This window comes from Salvelinus namaycush, chromosome 42, assembly GCF_016432855.1.
Source record: "Salvelinus namaycush isolate Seneca chromosome 42, SaNama_1.0, whole genome shotgun sequence".
NCBI classification, from domain to species: Eukaryota; Metazoa; Chordata; class Actinopteri; order Salmoniformes; family Salmonidae; genus Salvelinus; species Salvelinus namaycush.
Window position 1 is genome coordinate 15,490,768 of NC_052348.1, and position 12,356 is coordinate 15,503,123.

At 43.2% G+C, this 12,356-nt stretch overlaps 1 protein-coding gene across 6 annotated transcripts; it reads right to left on the reverse strand.

The window, feature by feature from the left end:
* Nucleotides 1-848: 848 nt before the first annotated feature.
* LOC120034654 (acidic leucine-rich nuclear phosphoprotein 32 family member B-like) lies at nucleotides 849-11,982 on the reverse strand. Of its 6 annotated transcripts, none has more exons than XM_038981243.1 (7): nucleotides 11,581-11,982; nucleotides 7,377-7,526; nucleotides 6,971-7,093; nucleotides 1,855-2,032; nucleotides 1,423-1,502; nucleotides 1,264-1,306; nucleotides 849-1,161 (listed from the first exon to the last, which is right to left on the reverse strand). In XM_038981243.1, exons 1-7 carry the CDS (start codon nucleotides 11,980-11,982, stop codon nucleotides 1,109-1,111), a joined length of 1,029 nt encoding a protein of 342 aa, XP_038837171.1. In that variant the 3' UTR covers nucleotides 849-1,108. The 6 variants fall into 6 exon arrangements, with proteins under 6 accessions (XP_038837171.1, XP_038837170.1, XP_038837169.1 ...); XM_038981242.1 differs by having other exon boundaries at nucleotides 849-1,164; XM_038981241.1 differs by having other exon boundaries at nucleotides 1,405-1,502.
* Between the last annotated feature and the right edge of the window lie 374 nt (nucleotides 11,983-12,356).

The following is a 12,356-nucleotide window of genomic DNA, read 5'->3' on the forward strand; positions in this document are numbered from 1 at the left end:
AGCAGCAACCGATCCTCATTTATGTTTATAAAACACATGTTAAGGCCATAATTGTGGGGGAAAAGCACTCATGTTTATGCAACCTAACAAACACCCTAAGAATACTTCCAGAACCAACTTTATATTTATTTAAATTGAGAATATAAAGGAACTGGCCCACCCCATTTCTTTATTGACAGAAATTGCACAGCAGTAAGCCAATTTTCTCCTTTATTTCAATATGGAAGGTATTCTTATACCATATTTGTGTGTAACAATAATAGCAGTTTGTTCATTTGAGGGAGGTGAGGAGGCATTGGGGGGGGGGGGGGTGATCATGCTTATTGCTAAATAACACCAGCATGATAATATGGACCAATATGTTGGTTCGGCTCATTTTTGGATGGGGAAAATTATATTTTAATCGTGTCACCATTTTATTTTCATTAGTTTGGGAGTAGAAATCTCCAGGGCTGCGTTCAGTACGAAAAAAAGCGTATGAAAAGGCTGAAGAAATTTGGTTTGACCCCTAATACACTCACAATCTTCTACAGATGCACCATTGAGAGCATCCTGTCCAACTGCATCACAGCCTGGTATAGCAATTGCACCGTTCGCAACCGCAAGGCTCTCCAGAGGGTGATGAGGTTAGCCCAACGCATCACCAGGGGCACACTGCCTACCCTCCAGGACATTTACAACACCCGGTGTCACAGGAAGGCCAAGAAGATCATCAAGGACCCGAGCCACGGCCTGTTCAACCCGCTACCATCTAGAAGGCGAAGACAGTACAGGTGCATCAAAGCTGGGAACGAGAGACTGAAAAACAGCTTCTATCTCCAGACCATCAGACTGTTAACCCAGTCACCAATAGCTGGCCTCCGCCCAGTACCCTGCCCTGAACTTAGTCACTGTTACTAGCCGGCTACCACCCGGTACGTGCTCAACCCTGCACCTTAGAGACTTCTGCCGTATATACATAGTCTTTGAACACTGGTCACTTTAATAATGTTTACATACGGTTTTACCCACTTTATATGTATATGCTGTATTCTAGTCAAGGTTCATCCTATGTAACTACTATTGGAGAGGGAATGGGTTGGTAACTCTATGCTTTCGGTTTTTGCTCTTAATCGTCGTCGTCAGGCTCTCGCTTTCTCTTCTCTCCTTGGACAGCCTTGACTTCTGGGAGAAATGGGAAAGGCTTATTATACGATACTGTACTTAGTAAAGTATCCAAACGTGAAACAGGAGCTTGTGACAAAAAGTATGAGAATTACATACCATCTTCATCGTTGTCCTCATCATCAATGCCAATGTCTTCCTCCTGGAGAGAAGTGACAGAGCAGGTCAGCATCCACAGAGCTCTCAAACCATATCCCACATTAAACTATTGGGTCACAAACAAACCAAAAAAGGTTTTACCTCCTTATCGCCACTGACCTCATCCTCCTCTCCTACTACTCCCTCCTCTTCATCACCGTCGTCCTCGTCAAAGTGTTCCTTTCCATCCTCATTCCCTTCTAAATTAATTTATATATATATATATATATATATCACATCCATTGTCAGTCACACAGATACATGCTGACAAACCCTACAAATACACAGTAGAATTCCCTTGCATGACAAAACACCCACGATATACTAATATGGATTGTAATATATAATATGCCATTTAGCAGATGCTTTTATTCAAAGCGACTTAGTCATGCAAGCATACATTTTATGTGTACGGGTGGTCCCGGGAATCAAACCCACTATCCTAACTTTGCAAGCGCCATGATCTACCGACTGAGCTACAGAACACCCCCATTCCACTCACATCTGCACTTCCTCGTATTCCCTCAACAAGAAAACTAAATGGCTGCCCACCCTCATCGTCGTCACCGTTCACCTCTCCGTCCGAGTCGGGTGCCTCTCGGTCCTCCACGTCGTACCCGTCCAGGTAGGTGAGCTGTGGGAGCAGCTTGAACACACTCTCCCTGTAGTCATTCAGGTTGGTCACCTCACAGTTGAACAGGTCCAGAGACTTCAGGCTGTCCAGCTTTTTCTGTGGGACCAAATGGGTTAATGGGATTTAGGGGGTGAACAACACAGCCCGAATAAATCTCTCATTAGATTTTATAGCAGAGTGCCACATCAAATTGGTCACATACACATATTTAGCAGATGTTATTGCGGGTGTAGCGAAATGCTTGTGTTCCTAGCGCCAACAGTGCAGTAGTATCTAACAATTCATAACAATACACAAGTCTAAAAGTAAAAGAATGGAATTAAGAAATATATAAATATTAGGACGAGCAATGTCGGAGTGGCATTGACTAAAATACAGTCAAATGGAATACAATATATACACACACACACGAGATGAGTAAAGCAGTATGTAAACATTATTAAAGTGACTAGCGTTCCATTATTATAGTGGTCAGTGATTTCATGTCTATGTATATAGGGCAGCAGCCTCTAAGGTGCAGGGTTGAGTAACCGGGTGGTAGCCGGCTAGTGATGGCCTTGAGATAGAAGCTGTTTTTCAGTCTCTCGGTCCCAGCTTTGATGCACCTATACTGACCTTGCCTTCTTGATGATAGTGGGGTGAATGAGCTGTGGCTCAGGTGGTTGATGTCCTTATCTTTTTTTGCATTGGGCAAACCGCACCACCCTCTGAAGAGCCCTGCGGTTGCGGTCAGTGCAGTTGCTGTACCAGGCGGTGATACAGCACGACAGGATGCTCTCAATTGTGCATCTGTAAAAGTTTGTGGAGGTCTTAGGGGCCAAGCTGAATTTCTTTAGCCTCCTGAGGTTGAAGAGGCTCTGTTGCGCCTTCTTCCCCACACTGTCTTTGTGGGTGAACCATTTCAGATTGTCAGTGATGTGTACACCGAGGAACTTGAAGCTTTCCACCTTCTCCACTGCGGTCCCGTCGATGAAGATAGAGGGAGCACGCTCCTGCTGTTTCCTGAGGTCAATGATCAGCTCTTTTGTTTTGTTGAGGAAGAGGTTATTTTCTTGGCACCACTCCGCCAGGGCCCTCACCTCCTCCCTGTAGGCTGTCTTGTCATTGTTGGTAATCAGGCCTACTACTGTTGTGTCATCTGCAAACTTGATGATTGAGTTGGAGGCATGTGTGGCCACGCAGTCGTGGGTGAACTACGTCACCCTGCTCCTCCGCTCTCTCCACTGGCTTCCAGTTGAAGCTCGCATCCGCTACAAGACCATGGTGCTTGCCTACGGAGCTGTGAGGGGAACGGCACCTCCGTACCTTCAGGCTCTGATCAGGCCCTACACCCAAACAAGGGCACTGCGTTCATCCACCTCTGGCCTGCTCGCCTCCCTACCTCTGAGGAATTACAGTTCCCGCTCAGCCCAGTCAAAACTGTTCGCTGCTCTGGCACCCCAATGGTGGAACAAACTCCCTCACGACGCCAGGTCAGCGGAGTCAATCACCACCTTCCGGAGACACCTGAAACCCCACCTCTTTAAGGAATACCTAGGATAGGATAAAGTAATCCTTCTAACCCCCCCCCTTAAAAGATTTAGATGCACTATTGTAAAGTGGTTGTTCCACTGGATATCATAAGGTGAATGCACCAATTTGTAAGTCGCTCTGGATAAGAGCGTCTGCTAAATGACTTAAATGTAAAATGTAAATGAACTGGGAGTACAGGAGGGGACTGAGCACGCACCCTTGTGGGTCCCCAGTGTTGAGGATCTGCGAAGTGGAGATGATATTTCCTACCTTCACCACCTGGGGGCGGCCCGTCAGGAAGTCCAGGACCCAGTTGCACAAGGCAGGGTTCAGACCCAGGGCCCCGAGCTTAATGATGAGCTTGGAGGGTACTAAGGTGTTGAAGACTGAGCTATAGTCAATGAACAGCATTCAGACGTAGGTATTCCTCTTGTCCAGATGGGATAGGGTAGTGTGCAGTGCAATGGTGATTGCATTGTTTGTGGATCTATTGGGGCAGTAATCAAATTGAAGTGGGTCTAGGGCAGGCCTGGGCAATTCTTTTCCATGGAGGGCGACAGAATATATTTTTGCCATCGTGGGCCAGAATCATATTACAGGATTATACATCATGTGTATGACTGTGTTGACAGATATATTACTGTAAATCACATCCAGATATGCTACTTATTTTACTTTAACATGCACATAAATAACCCACATCCATGTTCTCCTTTTGGTAGGTATTTTCATTATTAAACATGCAATTAACTATACGGAGGGAAAAGTACATTGTGCATTCAGCACCACGGACAGAACTCTTGTTAACAGGTATGCACAAAAACAAAGTTAGAGAGCTCAACATTACATTTAAACTACTCAGTGTGAGCAGTGAAGTCAGGTATAGTTTCGTGCTTCCAACAGCTCTTTCTTGTCAAGGCAAAGTATTGCTGCAGAGTCAATCAAACATTCTTTAATGAATTCGCCCTCAGCGAATGGCTTGCCATGTTTAGCGATTTTGTGGGACAGTACATAGCTACCTCTCGCAATCCCATAATTTGCTGAATGCAGTTTTGTGAAAAGTCCTTGCTGCTTTTGCAACTGAGAAAGCAACTCTTTCGATGCACTTGCCCGCTGCTCAGAAGACATATTCCTATATTTCTCTGCATGCTTCGTCTAGAAGTGTCAGGACAAGTTGTAGTCTTTCAAGACAGCGATCCTCTCTTTGCACACAGCTTTCCCTAATACCTCAACAAAGAAATATTTCAATGTCCACTCTTGCTGGAACACCCTACATTCATTGTCTACTTTCCTTTTCTTTGAAAAACTAATTTTTGCGCAATTTCTAGCTAGCTACTATTTGTAACTGTGACGTGTGTGTCAGCCTGTCAATCACTGTTTGTCCTCGTGCAGTTGTTATTTATACATGCCTTCAAAAATAAATGTCCCACAAGTGGTGGGAGTTAAATCTTTACACAAAGGCTTTTAATTTGAATAACAAATACGTTTTTCAAAACTTTACTATCGCAAATTCTTTGTGATCTGAACATGATTCCGCGGGACGTATTGAATCAGGTCGCGGGCCGCATACGGCCCTCGCCCAGGCCTGGTCTAGGGTGTCAGGTAGAAGTGATATGATCCTTAACCAGCCTCTCAAAGCACTTCATGATGACAGAAGTGAGTTCTACGGGTCGATAGTCATTTAGTTGTTACCTTTGCTTTCTTGGGTACAGGAACAATGGTGGACATCTTGAAGCAAGTGGGGACAGTAGACTGGGATAGGGAGAGATTTAATATGTCCGTAAACACTCCAGCCAGCTCCTAGGACGCAGCTAGGGATGCCGTCTGGGCCGGCAACCTTGCGAGGTTTAACGCGCTTAAATGTCTTACTCACGTCGGCCACGGAGAAGGAGAGCTCACAGTCCTTGGGAGCGGGCCACGTCAGTGGCACTGTGTTATCCTCAAAGCGGGCGAAGGTGGTGTTCAGCTTGTCGGGGAGCAAGACGTCAGTGTCCGAAGTGGGTGGTTTTTCTTTTGTAGTCCGTGATTGTCTGTAGACCCTGCCACATACGGCTCATGTCTGAGCCGTTGAATTGCGACTCCACTTTGTCGCTGTACTGATGTTTTGCCTGTTTGATTGCCTTACGGAGGGAATAACTACACTGTTTGTATTTGACCATATTCCCAATCACCTTGCCATGGTTAAATTCAGTGGTTTGCGCTTTCAGTTTTGCGCGAATGCTGACATCTATTACTGGTTAGGGTAGGTTTAAATAGTCACCGCGGGAACATCCCCTATACACTTGATGAACTCAGCCACCGTGTCTGTGTATACGTCAAATGTTATTCTCAGAGGCTACCCGGAACATATCCTAGTCCGCGTGATCAAAACAATCTTGAAGCGTGGATTCTGATTGATCAAACCAGCATTGAATAGACCTTAAAGCAGGTACTTCCTGTTTGAGTTTCTGCCTCTAGGAAGGAAGGAGCAAAATGGAGTCGTGATCTGATTTGTCGAAGGGAGGGCCTTGTAGGCATCTCGAAAGGGCGAGTAGCAGTGGTCTTGTGTTGTTCCTAAGCAAGTACTACAGTCAATGTGTTGATAGAACTTTGGTACCGATTTGCTCAAATTTGCTTTGTTAAAATCCCCAGCTACAATAAATGCGGCCTCAGGATATGTGGTTTCCAATTTGTGGTATCGGCTTGAGGGGGAATATACACGGCTGTGACTAACCGAAGAGAATTCTCTTGGGAGGTAATACAGTCGGCATTTGATTGTGAGGTATTCTAGGTCGGGTGAATAAGAGGACTTGAGTGTCTGCATGTTATCACAAACACACCATGAGTAGTTAATCATGAAACATACACCATCGACTTTCTTCTTCCCGGAGAGTTCTTTATTCCTGTCTGCACGATGAACTGAGAACCCAGCTGGCAGTATGGACGGGGACTGTATATCCCAAGAGAGCCATGATTCTGTGAAACAGAGTATGTTACAGTCCCTGATGTCTCTCTGGAAGGAGATCCTCACCCTGAGCTCGTCTACTTTATTGTCCAGAGACTTAACATTAGAGAGTAATATTCAGAAGCGGTGGATGGTGTGTACGCCTCATGAGTCGGACTAGAAGTCCACTCCGAATACCTCTTCTCCGCCGGCGGTGTCTTGGAGCAGCCTCTGGGATAAATTAAATTGCCCTGGGGGGTACGAACAAAGGATCAAATTTGGGAAAGTCGCATTGCTGGTCGTAATGCTGGTGAGTGACCGCTGCTCTGATACCCAAAAGTTATTTCAGGCTGTATGTAATAACACAAAAAAACTTTCTGGGCTAATAACAAAATACTGCAAAGTTGCTTAGGAGCTAGAAGCAGAGCTGCCGTGTCTGTCGGCACTAACTTTACTGACATAAGGAAACAAACATCACACTGCCAACTAGGTCTATGGTCAAAACTCTATATGGGGAATAGTGTCATTTGAGGCATAGCCTGAGACAATGAGATGGTGTCTCACTGTATTGTGCTCTACCGGGAGTTTGGTGTACCTACCAAAGGTTCCAATGTGCTGATGTCTTTCAGTTTGTTCCCGCTTAGATTTAGATGTGTGAGGTTGGGGAGTTTCTCTGCTAGCACGTCAAGGCCACCAGAGATTCTGTTGTCACTGAGTTCCAACTGCAACATAATGTGAAGATATATCAGTCACTTCTGTCCAAAAACACCCAAGCAAGTAACAGCCTTTCAGAAAATAATGACTACATCCCAAATGGAACCCTATTCCTTACATAGAGAACTACTTTAGACCAGGGCCCTCAAAGGTAGTGCATTATACAAGTGCCATTAGGAACATAGTCAATGGATTTTTCTACCCCCCCTCCCCAACAACACAAATGTGTAAAAAAAAATGTGCTGTAAATGTCAGTGTACGCTTGTGTCAATTTCAAAAGGAAAACTTTACCTTTTTGAGTTTCTCAAGTCTGGGAAGGTTGGTGACTGAGATTAAATCAACGTTTATCAAACTGAGGAATTTCAGATTGACAAATTCTTCTGTGAGGCCTTCGATTTTTCCTTCATTTGAGCTACAGTTGTCCAGGACAAGTTCTCGTACCTATAAGGATAAAAAAAGAAATATATATATAATTTAAAAAGACAGAATATTTGTTTTAATGTTTGCGTACATTGTTTACAGCTGCACTACAAACCCTCAACTGAGAATGCACACATTCAAATGTAATTTTATGCATATATAATAATTTGGTGGGTGCTTACATTTGTCCTATTTTACACATATTAGTGTGTATTAATACAAATGTATGAATTGGCAAAAAACTTTTTTTGCATATCCCACTCGCCCCAAGACATCCTTGGAGAGTGGGGTCACGGCCAAGGCCTGCCATTATCAATGGCGACCGTGGAGCAATTGGGGTTAAGTGCCTTGCTCAAGGGCACAGCCACATATTTTTCCCTTTGTCGGCTCGAGGATTCAAACTAGCGACCTTTGGGTTACTGGCCCAATGCTCTAACAGCTAGGCTACCTGCCACCCTGTACACAAAAGCGTTGTGGAAAACATGTTTAGAATGGTCACATTTTGGCAACTATAACTTGCTGCATGAATACTACATTTTTTATTTGAATCCATAGCAAAGTTTGAATCTAAACTTCATGATGAAAAAAAAAGGTTAATACACAAAATATGGACTTCAATGATGTGTGTGGTTATTATTCCTCTGACAGTTTTCCTGACTTTTGTATGAATACTTGCAACTCAGTTCGTAGCTACAAAATGTTACATCACGTCTGATATTCAGGGTCAGTCGTTGCTCAATCAAAAGCTTGATATAGAAGGTTGAAGAAAGTTAACGTTTAATGTCAAACGATCATGATTTGCACACTAACAAAGTGAAACATTGATAAGGCTGTCGAGTGGAGTCATCAATAAAGGTATTTGGTTGCATGATGTTTTATGTCGAGGCACCGCGGTTGTTTCTTTAAACCAGCTGCCACGAGGAAGAACCGCACAATACAGTTCTACCTTCACTTGCCCGCTGTTCAGTCACTAATGACACATGCAATGCTTTTTGCTAGCACTCAATTTATGGGCTTTATTGGCATGGGAAACATGTTGACATTGCCAAAGCAAGTGAAATAAATAAACAAAAGATATTAACAATATAAAATGAACAGTAAACATTACACTCACAAAAGACATTTCAAACGTCATATTATGGCTATATACAGTGTTGTAGCGATGTGAAAATAGTTAAAGTACAAAAGGGAAAATAAACATAAATATGGGTTGTATTTACAATGGTGTTTGTTCTTCACTGGTTGCCCTTTTCTTGTGGCAACAGGTCATAAATCGTGTAACTTTGATGGCACACTGTGGTATTTCACCCAATAGATATGGGAGTTTTAAAAATGTATTTTACCTTGATTTAACCAGGCAGGCCAGTTAAGATCAAGTTCTCATTTAAAACTGCGACCTGGCCAAAATAAAACAAAGCAGTGCAACAAAAACAACAACACAGTTACACATGGGATAAACAAACGTACAGTCAATAACACAATAGAAAATCTGTATACAGTGAGTGCAAATGAAGTAAGGAGGTAAGGCAATAAATAGCCCATAGTGGCAAAATAATTACAATTTAGCAATTAACACTGGAGTGATAGATGTGCAGATGAGGATGTGTTAGTGGAAATACTGGTGTGCAAAAAAAAAAAAAAAAAAAAAAAAAAAAAAAAATGGGGAATAGGTGGGTAGTTGGATGGGCCATTTACAGACGGGCTGTGTACAGCTGCGGTGATCGGTAAGCTGCTCTGACAGCCGATGCTTGAAGTTAGTGAGGGAGATATGTCTCCAACTTCAGTGATTTTTGCAATTCGTTCCAGTCATTGGCAGCAGAGAACTGGAAGGAGAGGCGGCCAAAGTAGGTGTTGGCTTTGGGGATGACCAGTGAAATATACCTGCTGGAGCGCGTACTACGGGTGGGTGTTGCTATGGTGACCAGTGAGCTGACATAAGGTGGAGCTTTACCTAGCATAGACTTATAGATGACCTGGAGCCAGTGGGTTTGGCGACGGATATGTAGTGAGGGCCAGCCAACGAGAGCATACAGGTCGCAGTGGTGGGTAGTAAATGGGGCTTTGGTGACAAAACGGATGACACTGTGATAAGACTACATACATCCAATTTGCTGAGTAGAGTGTTGGAAGCTAATTTGTAAATGACATCGCCGAAGTCAAGGATCAGCAGGATAGTCGGTTTTACGAGGGTATGTTTGGCAAAATGAGTGAGGGATGCTTTGTTGCGAAATAGGAAGCCGATTCCAGATTTAATTTTGGATTGGCGATGCTTACTAGGAGTCTGGAAGGAGAGTTTACCATCTAGCCAGACACCTAGGTATTTATAGTTGTCCACATATTCTAAATCAGGACCGTCCAGAGTAGTGACGCTAGGCGGGCGGGATTTTAAATAAATCAAAATAGTAAACAATGTAATTGTTTGAATTCAGGTGTTTGACATGATTGATGGGTGACTAGGTGCATTCTTGTCAAATAAATATACTTATTCATTCATGGTTATGGATACATTCTGCAATGACTTAATCTGGCTTTGAATCTGCAACAGAACATGTCAACAAGTTAGTTCTGAATTGCTTTAATACAGCAGTGCATTCTGACACGTCCATGAATTGAATATCACCTTGTTCATATAGTTGGCAGAAATTAAGGGATTAAATAAAGGATCTCTACCGGCTGAATGATATGTTGCTAATATCATGTAGGTAGGTAGCTAGCTAGCTGTATAGCTTCTGAATACTAGCCTAGTATTCAGGCACATTATAAATATGACTGCCACTAGGAGTATACTGTACAAGACATGACCAAGTGCATAAATAAGATAAATATTAGAATATGAAACAGTACATTTAAATGTTAAATACATATTTTGGGGGGGATCAAGGTAGCTAGTTGACAGCCAGTGGTATAAGTAAAAATACTTTAAAGTACGACTTTAGAAAAAAAAAATGGGGGGGGGGGGGGTATCTGTACTTTACTACTTATATTTTGGATAAATTTTACTCCACTACATTCCTAAATAAAATGTACGTTTTATTCCAATACATTTTCCCTGACAGGCAAATGCTCAGGCAGGACAACAATATATGGTCCAATTCACACACCTATCAAATATAACACCTCATCCTTACTGCCTATGATATGGCAGACTCACTAAACACAAATAGTGCGTTTGTAAAGGATGTCAATGTTGGCGTGCCCGTCTCTCCGTTAAATTTAAATAAATAGAAAATCGTGTCTTCTTGTTTGCTTAACATAAGGAATTTGATGCATAGTATTTACTTTTACTTAGCCAATTATGCCTATTTAATACTTTTTCCCACCACTGTGTACACAAGTTTGTCGCTACACCCGCAATAACATCTGCTAAACATGTATGTGACCAATACAATTGGATTTTATTTAAAACCAGATACTTTTACTCAAGCAGTATTTTACTGGGTGACTTTCACTTGACTCGTTTTTTAATAAGGTAACTTTACTTTTACTCAAGTATGACTTAAGTACTTTTTACACCACTGCTGACATCAAACGTGTCTCCTGGAGATCACAGCTAGAGGATGCGGTAAAGAGGTCAATCAATCCAACCAAAACAAACAATGGTATTGCCATGGAAACGCGTGAGCGAAAGGGCGGTGAAGGAAAACCCCGAATATCATCGTCCCCCAGCAAAATTAGCCTATATTTTGGATATTATTTGTGTATTTCACACTATACTGTATGTTGAGGTAAAACTTGGAGTATAATGCTTGTATGGATGTCAACCCCAACACATGCATTACAGTTAAAAACGACTGACAACCACCGATTTCTGTATACTAACTACGCTACCCAGTTTATAGGAAAGGGAGTTAGAATTTGGCAGTCACTTCTAAACCTGAAAAGGGGCAACTTCTAAATGTTATGCAGCGAAAACAACCAACTATATTAACATCGGACTTAACCACATGGTGGGCCAGTTACAATAAATAAATCATGACGGATTTGACGACTTTCCACTTAGTTAGATCAGATTTGTTGAATGTGCGCCAATCTGGTCAATGACAATAGAACAGTCTACATTCCAATGCCTCCTTACCGTATCTACACAGGCGATGTTTTCCCACTCCTCATTTGCACGACGTGGTCGTCTGCTGCTATAGCCCATCCGTGACAAGGATCGACGAGTTGTGCGTTCCGAGATGCCGTTCTGCGCCCCACTGTTGTACTGCGCCGTTATTTGTCTGTTTGTGGCCCGCCTGTTAGCTTGCACGATTCTTTCCATTCTCATTCTACCCCTCTCATCAACTAGCTGTTTTCGCCCACACGACTGCCGCTGACTGGATGTTTTTTGTTTGTCGCACCATTCTCGGTAAACCCTAGAAACTGTCGTGCGTGAAAAGCCCAGGAGGGCGGCCGTTTCTGAGATACTTGATCCGGCGCGCCTGGCACCTACGATCATACCACGCTCAAAGTCCCTTAGGTCACTCGTTTTACCCATTCTAACGTTCAATCGAACAGTATAACTGGTTGCGTGCCTGCCTGTCTGTCTGTCTGCTTCATATAGCAGGCCACGTGACTCACTGTCTGTAGGAGCGATCCATTTTCGGGAATGGGGTGCTGTAACCAGTGTTTGACTTGGGCTGGAGCTGTCTACTTCTTCTTCGATGGAGTTTAAAGGTTTAACGGCGGTTGGCATCCAAAGTTAATGGTGCATTACCGCCACCAGCTGGACGGAGTATTAAATAAGAAACTATAAAAGCATTCCGGTGTTGGGCCGAAAAGCCCCCCCTGAAAGAATTCTCCACCCCTCTTCGCGTGAACGCGCACGCTCTCAATTCTTCATTGCTGCGACTTGCTTGAACGCGCACGCAC

Bases quoted from the DNA above. Each gene is read 5' to 3' on its own strand.
- LOC120034654 (XM_038981240.1), bottom strand. From the start codon at position 11,982: ATGGGTAAAACGAGTGACCTAAGGGACTTTGAGCGTGGTATGATCGTA. The intron at 7,527-11,580 runs GTAAGGAGGCAT...TTATCCTTATAG, and splicing joins ACATCGCCTGTGTAGATACG to GTACGAGAACTTGTCCTGGA. The intron at 1,307-1,404 runs GTAAAACCTTTT...ACTTCTCTCCAG, and splicing joins AGGTCAGTGGCGATAAGGAG to GAGGAAGACATTGGCATTGA.